Source organism: Pygocentrus nattereri, chromosome 2, assembly GCF_015220715.1.
Source record: "Pygocentrus nattereri isolate fPygNat1 chromosome 2, fPygNat1.pri, whole genome shotgun sequence".
Classification (NCBI taxonomy): Eukaryota; Metazoa; Chordata; class Actinopteri; order Characiformes; family Serrasalmidae; genus Pygocentrus; species Pygocentrus nattereri.
In genome coordinates this window covers 50677602-50697193 of record NC_051212.1, presented here as the reverse complement: position 1 = coordinate 50697193, position 19592 = coordinate 50677602, and the positions used below count along the sequence as shown (strand labels likewise).

Genomic DNA, 19592 nt, shown 5'->3' with positions numbered 1-19592 from the left:
ACACACATTCTTTTCATTTCACACACACCCCGGTTTCGTGCACCCTGCCTGGTGGGGGGACTGGCCGGTCGTTCGGGGCCGGGGTGGCTGCCTCCCTGGGTTGCCGCTGGCCCGGTGCTGGTGTCCGCTCGCCGACACTGTGAATCCATGTATGTTCCGTGTGTGTGCATGAGTGGGTGACTGGCGTGTGTGAGTGTGGGTGTGGGTGTGTGTGGGTGCATGTGAGCATGTGTGTGTGGACAGCTGGGCCTGTGTCTATGACTTGCTGAGCCTGGACATCTGTGGTACATGGTGGTGGGCAGGAGTTACCCCTCTCCACTGCTCCCCGCTACTCGCCGACTCCGCCCCCCCCGCGGGGTATGGGTGTCCTGTGGGTCCCCGGGTGCATGGCTGGACATCTTGGCGTGGTCCCTGCCCTGCTCCCTTGGCGGTTGTGTCCTGGGGGTGGTTTGGGCCTCTTTGGCGTGGGGAGGGTCTTGCCGGGGGTCGGGCCGGTCTCGGGCGCTTGGGGCCTCGGGGGCCGCATGCTCGGCTCATGCTGGGGATGTCGACCTGCCGGGGGGGTGGGCTGCTCATTGCCTCTGGCTCTCTGGTCTCTTGCCCTTTGTCTGTGGGCGCTCCGTCTGGGGCCTCCATTCTTCGTCCTCTGGGGCGTGCGCGCGGTGGCCGTCGGGGCGTGTGGCCTCAGGTCTCCTGAGTTCCTAATGGGCTGTGGATGGTCCGGGTCCCCCGGGTCCTTCCCTATCTGTCTCTGGACCACGGGGGCATGGTTGCGGCTTCTTGCCCTCATTATTGAGTACATTCCATGACACATGACACGTGGACGCGTATACACACATATACACATTGCTGCAAACAGTAGAATTGTGTGTGTGTGTGTGTGTGGGTGTATATGTGTATATGCATGTATAGATATGTGAACATGTGTATGTATGTAGCAGCAAATAGCAAATAGTAGAATTGTGTCTGGGTGTATATATGTATATGCATATGTATAGATATGTGAATATGTGTATGTATGTATATCTATATTTTTTTTTCTCTTTTTTTTGTTTATTTAGTTGTCTGTTTATTTACTTATTTTATTTATTTTTTCTCTTTCTTTCTTTTTTGTTTCTTTTATTTTTATTTATTTATTTTAATTATTTTTATTTATTTTTTATTTATTTATTTTTTCTCCCTTCTTCTCTTTCTTTCCTGTCCTCTTTTTTCTCTCCTTTATTGCCTGTCAGGCCTGGCCAAACAAATAAAATACAAACATTAACAAGAATAGGCTTTAGTAACCTATAGAGCTGTTCTTGTGAAAACAAATATGTTTGGTACATCAGTGCATTCGGATTACCATTCCGACTGCAAAAATTGCCAGACATGACAAAAAAAAAAAAAACTCAGTTGTTCAATTTGCAAGGCATTTATCAAAGGAATTTACAATTTTCCCATGTGCAAATGACATATTTTCTACTGAAAATTCATTTCCTACTATTGTAATTTGTTCAAATTACAAATTTTTAAGCTATTGCAGGCGTCTGTTAGCTGACATAACAGAACTAGTTGGTGCTTTGCTTTGAACGCGTTCAGCTGTCCAATGACTCATTAGCGGCGATTCCAAAAAATGTGGTGGAGCTTCACAGGTTTCAGAGGAAGCCTGTGTTACCTTTCATTCTCCTAGTGCTGGCGGTATTGTCTGATTGGAAGTGTCATAACCAGTGGGTGGACTGGGACATGACAAATTTGGGGTGAAAATGGGGTAAAAAAACAAAAAAATTTAATATTTACTAGTTGAACTTTAAATTTGGCATGTTATACTTAAAATTTTGTTAGTAAAAACTGTTACTGCAATTGTAGTGAAATGGAAAAAGGAATTCAACGGGAACTCAATGAGAAATGAAATCAGAAATGCTAAAATATAATTCCTACATTTAGAAGTGGATATGTGTAACATTTTTCCAGTATTGTTGAGTATCCAGTTTCTTGATTAAAACTGAAAAGCATCTTTACCAAACAATTTACTTTTACCCGTCAACACTTTTTAAAATTTGTAACTCTAGAATCAGTCTAGATTTTTGACTTTGTTTCTTTATTTTGTTTTTATTTCTTTCATACTGTTGATATTGGCAGCCTAGAACACCAGTGGAAACACTGCCGCATTAAAAAGAGCTTTATGAGGTCTTACTTGTTGTGACTGGAATCTGGCCCTGTCTGTCAAACTGTGAGATAATTTATAACGATAACAATGAATATCATAATATGACCCACCCCTACAACAAATCTGTCTTCAATTTCTGATTTTCAACTTCAGGGAAGTGGAGACGCCAACCAGGTGTTCAGGTGTAATACCCGGCCTCAACACCAGGGGTCAGCCTCACCTGAGTACTGAACGGTCTGCACCAACACATGTTCTCTGTGAAGTATTGCCAGTTTGTCTGTATATGTATGACTATTGTTGCTGGATTCATGGTTTATTTGGACTTTCTTCTGGACACTTGGGTCTAATCCTGTTATTTATTTTTATCCCTACCCCTTGTTTTCGAGTGTCACTTTGCCCCTTGTAACTGAGTTACCAGCGCTGCTCTGTAGGCGACCCTGCCCGTCTGCAGTGACAGCAGAGGAGGGGAAAGTTCAGCTCCTCACTGCTGGGCTGTAGTTACATTTAGGGAATCATCTGCTGTCAAAGAGGGACAATTATTCATTATCACCCTCTTCTAATTCTTCAGTAATACGAAGCTGAAGTCAGATATTCACCAGCCTCTCACTGGAATTTTCCTGTTTTCCTGTTTTACATGGTGCAGCAGTTACATTCTGGCACTTCAGGCGTCAGAACTGCTGGACTATTTAAAGTGGAACGGGAAATTTACCTAGCTAGATACCGAGACATCAGCACACTGTTTACCGATTTTTAAGCTTGTTCTGAAGAAAAGGACCATAATGGATTTACAACATTAAACTAAGGCTGAATCCCATTTCTTCTTTTTACCCCTACCCCTTGTTTTCGAGTGTCACCCTAACCCCTTAGCACTGAGCTACAAGGGGTAGTGGTTGAAGTCTTGCCCTACGAAATGGGACCCTCAAATAAAAAACCAAAAAAAACCCAAATCCACTTCATTAACAGGCTACTAGCGCTGCTCTGCAGGCGACCCTGCCAGTCTGCAGTGAAAGCAGAGAAGGGAAAACTTCAGCAACCTGCTCACTGCTGGGCTTTGGTTACATTTATGGCATTAAAGAGGGAGTATAAAACAATTATTTATCATCGTCCACCTCTAATGCTTTGGTGATACGAAGCTGAATTCATCAGCTTCTTGTTTGAATTTTCCCATTCCACCTTAAATGGAGCAGCAGTTCCCATTGGGGGCAGTCGTGGGCTGGAGGTTAGGGATCCAGCCTTGTGACCGGAAGGTCGCCGGTTCAATCCCCAGAGCCAACAGTCCATGACTGAGGTGTCCTTGAGCAAGACACCTAACCCCAACTGCTCCCGGGCGCTGTGGATAGGGCTGCCCACCGCTCTGGGCAAGTGTGCTCACTGCCCCCTAGTGTGTGTGTGCTCTCTAGAGTGTATGTGGTGTTTCACTTCACAGATGGGTTAAATGCGGAGGTGAAATTTCCCCATTGTGGGACTAATAAGGGAATCTTAATCTTAATTCTGGCGCTTCAGGCGTCAGAACTGCTGGACTATTCACATTGGAATGGGACAGTTAGCTAGCTAGGTACCGAGACATTAGCATTAGCGTGCTATTGAACAACCATAATACACTGAATCGACATTAAACTAAGATAAATCGTCTTATCGTCATTTTTTAACAAAGAAAATTCTCACATTTGTCGGTTTTTCTTTTATTAGATAGCATTCCCATTGGAGTGAGCCTCTGAAAAACCTCCATTTGGAGGGCCATGTAGCCCCAACACTTGTCTTGGTTTTTGGACTGCCTCCGACTCTGATTTGGATGATTTTGATACTGTGTTTTTTGAGTAAACGGGTAAAAATAGATTCAAACACACCTGGAGCGCCTTCATTACTCATTGTTAGCACGGTGCCGTGTTACCTGAGTCTGGTCGACCTTTGCCTCTTGAAATGACAAAGCCAAAATGTCCATTGGCTGGTCTTTTGAGCTCCAGGAGCAGAGTTCCATCAGGGAACGCCTGGACCAGTCGCCCTAGTGGACCCACACTTCGAGAGCCTTCTAACTGCTCCATGCCTCCTTCGACCTGAAGCTCTCTGCAGAAGTAAAAGCCCAATCTGACATAATTACTGCAGGAGTTATGAATTACACTAGATGTGATTTTGTATTTTTCATCTGCAGTTTTCTGTTTAATGGGGAAGTCTACAGATTTTTCACCACTGCATGATTAAAAGCTTAAGATATAAACAGTATCCTTCAGGTTTGATGTAAAAAGCTCTGTTCTAGAGAAACCAAGTCAGAATTGTTCACAGTGGTGATGGGAACCAGACGTCTGAAGTGTTTAATGCTTCTAAAAGCTCCCTCACAGAAAGTTAATACATGACCCATGGTTACAAATATGTTGCCTGCACTGCAAAAAAGGTATCTTGTCAAGTGAAATGATCTTAAATATTGTTGAAATAGCTAACATTTCTCATTGAGGTGGTTGTGCATTTATTATAAGATGATCTATCTTATTTCCAGAAATGTTTTACTTGTTTTAGGTCATTTTATTAAGTCATCCCACTGGACTGGCAGATAATTTTGCTGGTTTCAAGCACTTTTCTTAAAACAAGCAACATTATCTGCTAATATAGTGGGAATTTTACTTGATACAAATACTGAAAACAAGTACAAAGTGTCCAGAAGTAAGTTAAATAATCTTAAATTAAGTTTACAACAATCTCATCAGAAGACATATTAGATGTATTGACTATATTTAATATAATTATACTTGACAAGATACCATTTTTTGCAGTGTGATGTCCATCACATCGCTTTCACTGCACAAAAATGGTCAGGTAAAATTATCTTAAATATAGTCAATAAATCTAATATTTCTCCTGTTGAGATTGTTATAAACCTATTCTAAGATTATTCAACTTATTTCCAAACATTTTCTTGTTTTGAGTAATTTTAAGTAAAATTCGAACTACATTTGGAAGATAATTTTGCTTCTTTTAAGAAATGTGCTTGAAACAAGCTAAATTATCTGCCAGTTTAGTGAGATTATTTTACCTAAAACTACTTAAAACAGGTAAAAAGTTTAGAAATAAGCTAGATAATCTTATAATAACTCAACAACTAACTCAAAACAAAAAAAATATTAGATATATTGACTAGAAAAAAGAATTTTAATTGACAAGATACGATAGATAGTTTTTTTTTGGGCAGCATTGTGATAGCATTGAGGAAAGGCTTTGGCCTAAAACATATTTTTAAAGTATATTCATGGTGGAGAGGTGCATGCAGAGCATTGTAAGACATAATAGTCCCCAAAGAGTAATCAGATATATTTGCCAGAATGTGGTTGGTATAAGAACCAGCGAGCCCTGGTTCCTATCACCACCACTGAGTTGGTCAATTAAGCATCTCACATCAAACCACTCTGAATGACTTTGTTGATGTCTCAACAAGTAAATTATGCAGAAATGTTGCTAAATTAATGGAACTTAATGATATGGTAGAAAAAAAAACAAGAAAGAGCGTGCTACACACCTGGGCCCAAGACTAAGAGGCAAGGGAAGTTCCCCCAAAATTGTCGAGCGCTCAAACTTCCTCTTTGGAGACTGCAGGCTCTGGACAGAAGAGACCTTGCGCAGCTGAGCGAGAGGAGACTCCTGGTGGAAATGAAAGCCAGAGCATGTCATCCTCCACATATCAGACCATCAGCAACACTGATATCCAAAGCTTATGTGTTCCGCACTACAGCCGTACTTACAGTGTGCAGGGACTGTAAAGAGGGGGTTCTCTGCAGCGGTGGCTGGCCTCTGTGCGTGGGGCTTGGAGAAGCTGAGCTGTGTTTGGGAGCAGGGGAGGACAGTTGCTCCATGCTGCTGGACCGATTGCCTTTGACCAGCTTCCCCATGCTGTTCAGGCCCATTGCTGAGAAGAAACGGCGAAGGGAAAGTTTGGGCTTGCCTTCTCGCTCCGCACCTCTTCTGCATGAGGATCACAATCAGCGTGGGTTGAAATGGTGATGAAAGGACAAGCATGTTACTGATTTAAAGCTGGATTACTATTAAATGTTTTCACATTGGTATAGTGTAGTGCGTAACACCTCTACGTATAAAGAGGTATGCCATCTGTGCTGTAGACTGGGGTTCAATCCCCCGCCTTGGCAAGCACCCTACACTATACGTATGAGTCCTTGGGCAAGACTCCTAACACTACCTTCACCTACCTGTGCAAAACTGCAAGTTGCTCTGGATAAGCGCGCCGGCCAAATGCCATAATTGTAACACAATATAAGGGCCAAGTTACTAAAACATACACAAAGTACAGACAGTTTGCGCTTTTGGGGGCGGTCACTTAGTATGGTGAAATAATGAGTTAGAACTCATTAAGAAAGTGTAATTATCTCAAGATTGTTGTTATTTTGAGAAAATAACTCATTGTATGGGCAAAAAAAGTAGCTGCTTTTCCAACAACATACAAATAATAGATTAAAACATATTCAAAATCCATTCTCTGATAATACTGCTTCAAAATTGTATGGTAATGACAAAAACTTATGATTTTGGTTAAGAAAATTTGGTTAAGAAAATTTCTTCTTGCCAAAATTATGAAGCAATGAAAGAATGAACTAGTTTGTTGACTTCCCTGCCTATATGATACAGCTCAGCGGTTAGTTACTGGGTTTAGTGGGTAGCCGTGTTATAGGCCTGAACCATTCGGGGAAAATATCTAATTGAGATTTTTCTGACTAATATTGCGACTGCTATGATGCCCTGATGGTGACATCCTGTATAAATAAAAATAGAGCTTGGCCATGATTAAGTAAGGTGTGGGAATGAAATCCTAATGCGTGGCCACAACTTAGTAAGGCATGGTAACAAGTTCCTAATGTGTGGCTGCAACATAGTAATGCATGATCTTATTTTATATCAATTACCTCATTCCCTCACCTTACTAAGTCATGGTCACACATTAGGATCTTGTTCCCACATGTTAGTAGGGCATGGCCACACATTTTGTTTACTTAAATGGGATGTCACCCGCAGGGCTCTGTAGATTGCAATTTAAATCACTATTATTTTCTATAAATTAAGTTTCAGGCTTTTGTTTTGTCAAGAAGACCAAAATATCCAAGTCTTGACGCATGAATGTGCCAGACAGCCTGTAAGTTGTGGTTGTGATGTTACAGCACATGTGGGTTTGGTTGCCTCTGATTGATGTAACTTGCCCATAGGTAGTTCTCAGGCTCTGTGTTATTAGATTAAATATACCCACTTAAAACTTAAGGCAACCTTTTTGATAATGTAGACTATAATTTTAAAAAATTATAGCTCTTGCAATTTGAAAACTGTGCTCACTTAAATTGCAATTTCGACGATTAATAAAAAAGATTAATCTTTTAGACTTATTCTGTTAGAGCAGAGAAACAATCATCCTGGGTTTAAATCTGGCCCTCCAGACCTGCAAATGGGCAGCATCTTTATTTCCATTGGAGATTTACCGTGATCCAGCTAAATTTTCGTCCCACTGTAGCTCAGCTTTGCGGTGCTCTGCTCTCAGAAGCTCTGCCCTGAGGTCCTCAGCCTTTGACATGCCCATACCTCGGACTGCTGGCCGACATTCTGGGGGATGAGGTGAAGCACAGGTGGAATCCCTGCAGACATCATCACTTGACAAATGGGCTAAAGAACAAAGAGCGTGATAACATATCTCTGTCAGATATGTGCAAGTATACTTTAGCTTAACCATGCAGTTCTTCAGTGAGTTACTTCAGTGGTTCCTGGTTTTGTTTTGGCAGAGCATCATAAATACGAAACCAAAAGACAACAAGACATGAATCAACAGCCATGGATGAAAATGTTACACAAAGGAGTGGTGACCAACCTTCCTCCTGGAGATCTACTTTCCAACCTTCATCTGACGTACTACCCCACCTTTACCTACCACTAATGAACCTGATCCACACAATCAAGAACTGAAGAAGTTAATTAGCAGGAGCAGGTGTGGCAGATTGTGCCTGGAACTAGATGGTGCTGGAAGGTCGATCTCCAGGACCATGGCTGGTGATCAATGAGCTTTAACTACTACTTTAATGTACCACTTTCAAGCTTACCATCAACTGGGTCTACAGTGTCCCATATCGCCAGAGCCTGGAGCTCAGGAGTTAGCACAGGTGAAGAGTACCTGAGAGAAGATGGCCTGATACAAGGGGTCAGTCCTGAGGTGGCTTGCGAAGCCTGTGAAGATGTGCCAAGAGTCACACTGAGATGCTCCTCAGGTGCAACATCCTGGTGGTGGGAACCCCCCTCCATCTCCTTATCCAGATGGATCAAACGATACTGAACTGAAGGCAGGAGCTTCACAACACGTTGCCCAGTTGGCCTGATCTTAGATGTTGACTTCAAAGCTGACTTGATGGGCAACTGAGGGCCAGGGGAGTCCCTGGCATTTCTGGAGGTTGTAGTCGTGGATTGGGAGCTATCTGCTCCGGGCAAGGTGTCAATTGCAAAAGTGACCCCTCGTGTCTGTGTTTCAGTGTGTTTGGAATGAAAGCCAGTTATCTCTTCCAGACTGGAACGAGTTCTTGAGTTCCGTCGCTGGGCCAACAGTTCCTGACCGCGAGCATAAGGTCCGTAGCTTGTCTCGACTCGGCTTTCCCCTTTCCGGCTCCTCCTTCGAAGCTTGCCAAAAGCTGACATCCTCTCGCCAGCTCCACCCACTGCTGCAACCTCAACATTTTCTACCAAGTTGGAACCCTCAGTCAACATTACTCCTCCTAAGAGAGCAGGGCGAATAATCTGGCGACCCGAGTGACCAGGAGTGACCCATCGAGGAGTTGACTTTCCCTCTGCGGAACTTAACAAAGACTTAGAGGAAGATTCTTTGGCATGAACAGGTGCTAAGATGCTCCCACAAGCCTCACATTTTCGGAGGTCTTCCTTGAGCACCACAGTCTCCAGAGAAGTACCTTCTCCCTCATCAGTCAGAATAGCTACTGGGATACCTACACTACCCCAGCTTGTTCCAGATCCTTTGCTCACCTGTGAGATGGTGAGAATAGGTTCTGCTTTTGGCTGCTGGTTGGACTGAGATCTCTCTGCCACCACTGGGCCACGCTCACGCACCCTATCCAGGTACCGGCGCTCTGCTTCCTTCTCCGACTCATCTTCAAAGCGTACGCGAGTCGGTGACTGTCCGTGTCTCCGCAAGGGTATCCCACGCTCGCTGTTCCTGCCTCGGACCTCCAGCAGCTGAACAGGTGGGGGAACTAACTGCTCCTGAGTAGCTACAATGATGGTCCTGTGTGGCGGTGGTGACTCATGCAAAGTTAACAGTTCCCTACAAAACAAGGACAGAACCATTACGAAAATCAATGACAAGAATCACTTAGAAAGCATGTTGCTAAATTAAGACAATTTTAGAAATATTACTTTCTATATCACTTTTTATTTAAAAATCATCAGTAGCACTTTACTGAACTGTGGTGTTCATAAGGATACATGACACTTACTTAAGTCTTTCATTACCATTAGACATAAACCTGACTGTGTGACTTTTATTATGAATTTGAGCCCCGGAAATGAAGAAAATTCTACAAGGAACCTGTCAAAGCATCATTTAATGAATGAAGGTACCAGCGCTGAAGAAGAGGGACCTCATCTAAAAAAAAGTCAGATTTTCAATTGATTTTCCCTCAGAAACAGCTCTGTAAGCTTTACATTTTAGTGTTTTATGTTATTTCTAGTGGCTAGTTCCTCAGTTTTCAAACAGCATCATACACCCAGCATCATACACCAACCAAGTTCTCAGTAATTTGTGATGGATTACTTTTTTGAGTAACAACCCCAACACTGTAATCCATTCATGGTGGACAGGTACATGCAGGGTATTGTAAGGCAAAAGAGTCTCAAAAGAACTTTTACCATTACCAATACGACATTCAAAACTCAGAAGGCATGTGTAGGTTCACTGGTGGTTTTGGATAGTACAAACCCATTTCAAAAGTTGGAGACAGTAAGTGAAACGCAAATAAAAACATAAAGCAGTGAATAGTTAATCCACATTGACCTATATGTAGACAAAAGCAGTTGTCTTGCAAGATACGTAATGTTTGCTCTTATTAACTTAATTGTTTTCTGTAAATATGTGCTTATTCTGAAATTAATGCCTGCAACACAATACAAAAAAAGTTGGGACGGGCGCAATTCAAGACAAGGAACATTGGTAAATGTTTAGAAAACATTTTTTAAAAGGTGAGTAATCATGCTTGGTTATACAAGGAGTATCCAGGAAAGGTCTTTATGAGCAAGGGTGGGTTGAGTCTCGCCACTTTGCCAAATGCATCATCAAATAGTCCAACTCTTTAAGAACAACATTCCTCAACAAGCATTTGCAAAGATTTTAGTTTTTTTTTTTTTTTAACCAACTTCAGTGCATAATGTTATCAAAGTATTCAGGGAATCTGGAGAAACCTCTGAATGTAAAACACAAGGCCAAACACCACAACTGAATGCCTGTGACCTTTGACCCCTTAGATGGCACTGCATTAAAAACCAGCATGCTTCTGTGATGGATGTCACCGCATAAGCTCGGAAATACTGTGACAACCTGTTGTCAATAAACACTGTTTGTCGTTCAAATTAAGACTTTAGTATATACAGCAGTCCAGAAATGCTGCCAACTTCTCTGGGCTCAAGCTCATTTGAAATGCACAGTGGAAATGTGTTTTGTCATCTGACAAGTCAAGCTTTCGGACTATTTATGGAAATGATGGATACCGTATTATCTGGAACGAAGAAGAAAAAGGTCATCCAGGGTCTGTTGTCATATCAGGGTGTATTAGTGGGATACAGCTTGCACAAATGTGAAGCACCATTAACACTGAAAGATACAAACACATTTGGAGCAACATATGCTACTTTTTCAACAACATCCTTGCTTATTACAACATGGCAATGGCAAAAGCCATTCTGCATGCATTACAGAAGCATGGCTAAAGGTGCTAGACTGTCATCGATCTCCTATTGAAAACGTGGCGCATTATGAAGTGCAAAATACAAAAGCCCCTATGGCTGTGCAGCAGAAGAATGGCAAAAATTCTACTTTCAAACCTGGTTAAATTTGTGTCTCAAATCCCTAAATGACTATTAAGTGCTGTTAAAAGGAAAGGTGACATGATGCAGTGGCCAAGATACTCCCAACTTTTTTGGATTGGTGTTGCAGGCAACATACCTCGAATGAAACATACCAAAAAACAATGATATTCATGAAGCAAAACAGCAAATGTGTTTTTGTGTTTTCAACGTAAAATCCGTCCAACAGAAGTTACAAATCACCGATTCCTGTATTAACTGGCATTTCACATGCTATCCCAACTTATTTGGAATTGGGTTTGTATTGCAATATGTTCTACAACATATTTCAGCTCCATTTATCTCTGAATTATTCCAAACAACAAAGTAAAATCATAAGGTAGGTTCTGTACAGCGTGCGTACACCGTTTCTTCAATCCGTTCCAGCCTCATTACTTAGAACTGTAGTTATGTATTCAATGTCAGTTGATGAAACCACTCATTTTCCTCTTAGTTTTATAAGCCTAAAACCCGTTATACAAGTTCTCCAAATCGAATGGTGTAATGTGAAAATTTGGCCTGTTATTAAACAGGACATCAGTGCGTTATTCAGTGTTAAATGGATTAACAGTGCCCACAGATAAAACCTCAGAGGCTTTGGATTAATTTGGCATGTGTACGGGTGCTTGGTTTTGTGTTCATAACAAGAGCGGGATTTATAACACAAAACAGACATCCCAAATAACCACTGCACTCCATAAACATGATTATATAACCGCTGACACAGCTCTAAATGAGAATTTCGGGGCAATATCTTCTCAGTGCATCACTAGATCAGCGATCCAGTTTCTGATTCTAGGGCGGCTATTAATCTATTACATAACTATTTGAATAACTTGAACAGAGTTTGGGTAAAGTGTAGGGCAGCGGGTAGTGTCAGCAGAAGTTCCCTCTTTGCTGGAAGCTCTGTGATGGTTCAGCTCAGGGTTTAGAGATAAAGGTCAACTTCCAACAGAGGCAGGTTCACTGCTATCTAGGCAAGTGAAAATATCTTAAATGTAGTTGATATGTCTAATACCTTTTGAGAGCTTATTCCAAGATTGTTTAACTGATTTGTCAACACTTTGTACTTGTTTTGAGTCATTTTATCAAGAACAAAATCACTATATCGGCAGATAAATTGCCTGTTTCGATCATATTTCATAAAACAAGCCAAGCAATCTGCCATTATGGCGAGATAATATTAGTAGTGTGTAGAAATTAGAAATTACTTTTCAAAAACCAAATAAAAACAATTACACACTGCAAAAAATGGTATCTTGTCAGGTGAAATGATCTTAAATCTAGTTGATATATCAAATATTTCTCCTGTTGAGGTTGTTGCAAGCTTATAAGATTATTTGACCTCTTTCCAAACATTTTTGACTTATTTTAAGTCATTTTAGTAAGTAAATTTATCTCACTATATTGGCGCATCATTTTTTCAGAAATGTGCTTGAAACATTTTATTAAATAAAATTACATTTTTTTAAAAAAATATGTAGAAATAAACTATATAATCCTATAATAACTGCATGTCCATCTCAAAATAAGAAATATTTCATATATTGACTAGAATTTAGATAATTGTACTTAAAAAGATACCAATTTTTGCAGTGTTAACAAGAGTGACCGGAGACTTACAAGTCTTCTCGGTCCGCCGGTCGAGTGGCGTGGTCACCATCAGGGTTTTGCGAGCGGGCCTTCGAGCGGGCCCTCTCCAACAAACGCTTGGCTTGCTCATGCCGTGGGCTGAGGGTCAGGTCGCCAGGAGCGAGCACAGACCTATAGACAATAAGAAAGGACGCAGATTCATTATTACAAAAGGAAGCCTAAAGCAACGCAACACAGTGGCACCAAATATATACCTGGATTCCGCCATGGCTGGGAGTACAAAGCGTACAGATCGTCAACTCACATAAGTCCACGCCACAGTACGCAACACATAAAGCAGCTTTATATAATCTCTTCCAGAGCCATGTACTGGACGCAGTGAATGAGCTTAATCTGAAGGTGATGGGAAATGTGTCATATGCGTGGATGTGGACTCAGAGTTCATCTGTAATATGGCTCCAACACAGTTTGTGTATAGGTACTAAAGATTTAGCCGTGTTTCCTGGCAAAAGTGAAAAATGAGAGGAAAAATGACTTCATGGACAACGTATTATGGCTAAACAAATACAAATATTTGGGAGTCAGGAAGGGGGCAAGCTACTGTTACATAAATCAGAATCTGTTTAGACTTACACTGTTTAACAGAGGGTTCTTAAATTGATCTTTAGTAAACACAACAGTCATAAATCGATCCTGCTCCTGTACTGAAGTCAGATCCTTTTTGTTTTGAGTGATGCTATAGCATAATTATGTTTATTTTATTAAAATAAATGATTAAATGTTCCATTTTGTCACTACTAAAAAATCTTAACGCTACTGAAACTTTACCAAATGTTTCAGTAGTGACTGTTTCTGTTTCTGATTTCAGCTCATTTTGAGCAGAACACAAAAATGCGAGCCATGACTAGTAAACGCAGCTTTGAACAGCTGTACACACATAAAAACCATCATATTTTACATTAAAACACAAAAACATTTACTTAATTGGTGAGAATATGTGTTCTGGTAGTGACGATTCTTAATGCTCCACACTGATTTTCAGATTTTGGGACACATTCACTTCAGAACAGCGCAATCTGACTGCTCACCATGTGGCCATGAGGGACAGGGATGCAGTCTCAATTACTGTTCTAAAATGCAGGGGCAGGGCTAAGAAAAGGGCTCCGCCCATGAACTAAAATACTGTGTGTTCGGTAATGTGGGATTGCATTTTTTGAATAAAGCTTTTTTAAATTGAAATATTACACTTATGGTAAATCTTAATTAATTACATTAAATTGAACAGAAAAATAATGAATTTTTTGAAAAAATTATCCAAAAAATGTAAGCACTGTATAAATGATAATTTTATATTTTATTTATATATATATATATATATATATATATATATATATTTTTTTTTTTTTTTTTTTTTTTTTTTTTTTTTTTTTTTTTTGTAAAAGCTCCCCTCAAATTAGCAGTAAATATGTTTTATGATTACACATATTGCTATATGTTTACTGCTGAAAGCCAAAAATCTCAGACGCTCTTTGTGTGGAAAAATGGCTTGACTTTCAGTAGAAAAACAAACTGTGAGTTCAACTTCTTTTATTATAAGGGTTCAAAATTACATCATCGTCTATTTGGCTTGGCTCCTCCCACTCCCCCATGTGCTTTTTGTTTACCTTTTGATAGTCCACTGTTTTCTTTGTTTTGTTTTTTTTGGTCCAGCCCCCTTGTTTAGTGACATCACCCCTGATTCGTTTTACCTGTTTCCCACCTGTCCCTCGTCATCCCTGTGATTATTTAAGCCCCGTGTTTGCCCCTAGTTTTTGTCAGTCTTTGTTTGTGTGATGTATGTATTGTTTGACGTGCTGCTTGGGATGTTTGTTTGATGTTTGAACTGTTTGTAAGCCTGTTCTGATGTGCTGTTTGTATAGTTTGGATTTGTTTGTGTTTAGTCATGTCTGTCCCTCAATCTATCTGTGCTGGCTATATGAACCTGGACTGTCATGACCACGACCCTGGATTTGCCCTTAATAAAAGTCGCTTATCTCAGCGTATGCATCTGCCTCCTCGCTTCCCAGCGGTACAGACGGAAGAGAAATTACAGCCTCATACGACGCCCAGCTTCTGAATGTAGCTTATGAAATATGAAAGTTAAGAAGAATACGATGACATGCACCACCAGTGGTTCCAAGGAGGTTAAATAGATCATAACATAATCCTTAAATATAACAAATATCTAAGCTTTAAAGTCTTGTTTTATTGTCTGCTCAACTAGTAAAATAAATACCCTCTTTAAAGAAATACAATTGTTACCTTAGCAACCACCTGGGATATCATAGCAACACTTTAGCAACCACCTGTATCAAGCCTTAAAGTTCATTCATGGAGTTTCTCCTCAAGGTAACTGGTTATTAATCATTATTTATTTAGTATTTATTAAACATTAATTATAAGTTTTAAACAATTTTCATTCTTCCATATAAAACATCTTGACTGGAAGCAGGACCCTCCAAGCAAGATTTCCCCTAAATGTTCAAAAAAGGCCTGGATAGTATTCGTGAAGGTGTGCTCTATGTCTCTAAATGTCAACAGATCAAATATGAATGATAGCCTTTACTCATGGCAGAGGAGGAGACTTTTGAGGAGAATAATTTCTTACCTAACAGTGAGCTCAGCGCCATGGGTGATCGCTGTGTCCCAGTCAGCCTCTTTATATGATGGAGGTAAACCTACACAGAGACACAAAGACATCCAATCGTTTGATTAAGACAACATAGAAAACAGGAAAACAGGAATCAATCTACATGAAAAAGAAAATACTTTTAGAACTAATAGGTCAAGAACCTTCTACACAGAATTTAAGGCCTGTATAATCATTTCAAGTAGGGCTGCATGGTACAGGGTGTCCCCAGAAAACTGACATCATGTCGTAGTCTAATAACGCAGCCAATTCTCCCTCAAATGATCTCAAATTTGGACAAAATGTGTAAAAACTAACCAAGTTAAATTTTTAGTGTTTTTTTTTCCCAGGTTGAAGAATGGCGTTCACTAGAAATACAAAGGCTTTTTGTGTGTTAGAACATGTTCAAACTCAGTCAAACAAGAACGCTGTGTGCATTTTCGAGAAAATTCAATAAAACTGCACCAACTGGAAAGCAGATTTGGACATGGCACAAAAAAATGAAAAGAGGAAGGCTGTCCGTGCAGGGCAAAGGGATCTGGACGACCACCAGTCCGGGAGATACCGTCTGGTTCATCAGGTTCGAGAAACATTTGTGTGAAGCCCCAGAAAGTCTGTATATAGAGCATCTCTGGAAACCCGTGTTTGGCAGGAGTTGGAATACGATCTGCTACCTGTACATTTCTGCATACCTGTAAATTTCTCATTGTCTCATAGGTCAGTCCTATACACTCGTGCTTCCGTCGGGCATTGCCGGAATTGTTCAATCTCGTTGAAATTTCCTATCACAGTGCATATTCATACACAGCTCCCTACAGAAAACTGTATGTAGGATGTTTGGATAAATAAATCACCTTAAATAAATCACCTAAATTACCTCATCAGAAAATGCAAACAGCATTAAAAGTATAGGTACAACTTCTTTAATCCTAAATCACATATTTAGGTGGTAAGCAAGGCTGAATTAACATCAAAAACATAAAAAATGGAACAGGAAAGTTACTACACTATAAAAGCGATAAGAGCTTGCTCAGTGGCACTGATCAGTGGGTAGGACAAATTGTAAGAACACCAGAATTCGGAAAGTATTACAGTCATTCACCTGTACTAGCTGGTCCACAGCTTGTTACATGCACAAAGACCTGATCTCAGGGTCGCCTGACGCAGCTGACCGAGTTACTCTGATCACATGAACTTATAGAGAGGAGAATTCCCACTCTGCAATGTCTTCCGGGTTTCTCAAACACTAGAGGGCACTCCCAAGTGAGCCCAAAATGAATGGGTTGATGTTGAGCATATGAGCGAAATCATAGTTCATAACTGCTTAAAATTTTTTGTGTAAAAGAATACATTTATTTCCCGAGCAGCATAAACATTTTAACACTGCTGTGAGTGCGAACAGCCAATAAGCTGCTTGGCTCGCCAATCAATCATCGCGCTCAAGCAGTAATGCCTGCCTTCTGCTGCCCAAAACCTGTTTGCTGTAGAAAAAAGGCAATAAATAGCTAGGATAGGATTTGTTTGCTTTTTAGTGAAACACATCATTCTACTTTCTAAAATTAAAGAAACATTCTGGGCAAATGATTAAAAACTATTTGAACTTTTCGTTTTTAGCCATCGGGCACCCTTTACTCCCATTCATTGAGGACTCATTCACGGGTGCCCTCTGCTGATTGGCAGTCCTGTTTCTGATATAACAGAGGAAATAGGAAGTGGCCAGGCTCCTCATAAACCGGCTCTGGTTTGAGACCGTTCTTGTTGTCGCATGGTGTACACCATCAAGCTTCCGAATAGATAAAATATCAATAGGTGTAAAAACATGCGCTATATATGTATCATGCATTTTTATTTAAATATGAACTGTGCTCATAAGTATAAAAATCTAGATTTTTAGTTTTTCTTCCATATTTTGAGTGATACTATTTGGAATATAAACGACATGCCACTAGGAACAAAAAGCTCAGAGAGCAGATGCTGAGAACCCTGAGTGTCTATCTAATGTAGACTGTTGCTTGACCTTGCCGTTGTCCATTTCAAACATTTCAACTCGATTTGTCATTTGTCGCTCTCTTGCCATGTCGCATGCTGCTTGTAGTTAAATCAACTGCATACTCTGATGGGAAATGAATGGTCACCTGCTAGTGTGAATGTAGGGGGCTTCTCAGGTGGTAAGAGTGGAAGGGTAGCAATTAGTCTGACCATGTTAGTCTAAGGCTAACCCCAGAAGACTGTTCCTAAGTGTCTGCTGCGCCAAAAACAAAGTGGACTACTTCAGCTATATTTCCTAGACAGTGAGAGGTGATGAAGGGTCTGCTGTGTTTCCATTTTCATGTGAAATGAAACAAACACCCCTGACTTAGCCACTCAGCTAAACAGGCTAACGTTAGCATGGTTTGCACCGTTTGTACGTCATACTATCTGCATATTTTGTGACATACTTTTTTATTTAAGGCAAACCTCACACCTGAGGAAGAGTGGCAACCACCCATTACGACTACTAGACAGCTCAGCACACTTGGAGGACAATGCTAAAAGTCTCTGTTAACTCAGCTAACAGACCCCTGCATTGGCTAACACTGCGCCAGTCTTTAACTTTGTTTTCACAGTATTGTAAGGCATATCAAATTGATATGTGTGGCATTATAAACACAGTATATTTTGTCCATACCATGTAGGCCCAATTTGAAGGCTAAGTAAAGAGGTTTCCTATGATCTCTGACAAGCTATCGCCCTCACTGGTTATCAACTGACAGGAAAACCTCAACACCACCTACTAATTTTGCAGTCAACTGCAGTAAACTATGCCTCATGTCTGCTCCTTTTACATTCATGCAAAGTATGTATCCCTTTGTGGACTACAAGTTGACCCTCAGGTGATCTTTGGGATGCTGCATATAGGGGTAAATCCAGTGAACCCTCGTCATCCTCCTGACGCTGTGGCCTGCCAAACCAGCAGGGCTGTTTCTGCAGTTACACAACACTCCTGAGAAACGGGGCGGCAGATTTCAGCCTCCGGTTTCATTCGTGTGGTATTAAAACATTATTATCTGACCGTACTCCGCTCGCTCCCAACCCCCACATCTGTAATCATGGAAAGGAATGGGCCCATCTGCTCATGGAGCTCACAAACGCTCTCTGGCTGTGACTGCTGGCTAAGGGACCCACAGGTGACTAAGGCTAGTCAGGACAGAGTACATTACAAAATACAACCAAAACAATTACTATTACTAACTGACCACTGCCAAAGACGCAGTACTATGTAATTAGAGTCATACTAAGGCCTTTACTTGCTCTGTTGTTTATTTTTACACTGGTTGAAATTTTGATTTTTACACTGGTTGACAGCCTTTTACATGGTGTGAGCAATACATATAGGACCCATATTAATGGTGCATGGTTACTTGGAATAAAACCTTTTTCAATGTAAATTAAAGGGGAATTTTTACATTTTCTGTGTAATTCACTTGCTAACGCAAAGAAATTCAGAGTGGCTTGATGCAAAGTGGTTCATTGTAGAGAAGATTGCTGACTTTGACTTCTTTACAGTGGTGGTGATAGGAACCACACGTCGCAATTTCTACAACAAAATACATCTGCTGTACAAAACAACCAGTGAACCTACATGCTTTCCCAGCTTTTGCTTGTAATGTTGATCATGGCAAAATAGTGATATATCCAAAAACAAGTTTTTTTTTTCTTTCTCAGGACTATTTTGCCTTATAATGCCTTGCATATATCCCTCCATCATGCATACATTTTAAAAATAGTTTTTAAACCAAAACTTTGTCTCAAAACTATCATAAAACAACCATTTTATGTAGTTTTAAACACTTTAGACGTCTGGTTCCGATCACAAATGAACAATTTTGATGTACATTTCTAAAGAAAGACATATTTCGTGTATCAAACCACTCTGAGTAACTTTCTTAATATCTTTTGCTTCTACAAAAGTTGTCATTCCAGAGATGCAAGGTTTCCATGATGGCAACGATGTGTGTGGGAAGAAACAATTTGGCTCTGAAAGAGAGGCTGGGCTATTGTGTTCCCTGTCTTGCTTCTGTTCTACATACCGTGTAATGAAGGTTAATG

The 19592-nt window shown here is 40.5% G+C and overlaps 1 protein-coding gene across 3 annotated transcripts in view; it reads right to left on the bottom strand.

Moving 5' to 3' along the window:
• si:ch211-13f8.1 overlaps positions 1-19592 on the bottom strand; it is a 29062-nt gene that overhangs the window by 3869 nt on the left and 5601 nt on the right. For 2 of the 3 annotated variants that reach the window (XM_017714649.2, XM_017714650.2), the window contains 7 exons: positions 15483-15552; positions 12866-13006; positions 8224-9449; positions 7612-7792; positions 5875-6094; positions 5652-5773; positions 4038-4210 (listed from right to left, as the gene is read on the bottom strand). In XM_017714649.2, coding sequence (XP_017570138.1) covers positions 4038-4210; positions 5652-5773; positions 5875-6094; positions 7612-7792; positions 8224-9449; positions 12866-13006; positions 15483-15552 — 2133 coding nt within the window. The remainder of the gene's footprint in view (positions 1-4037; positions 4211-5651; positions 5774-5874; positions 6095-7611; positions 7793-8223; positions 9450-12865; positions 13007-15482; positions 15553-19592) is intronic. The other variant, XM_017714651.2, reaches the window with a different exon arrangement.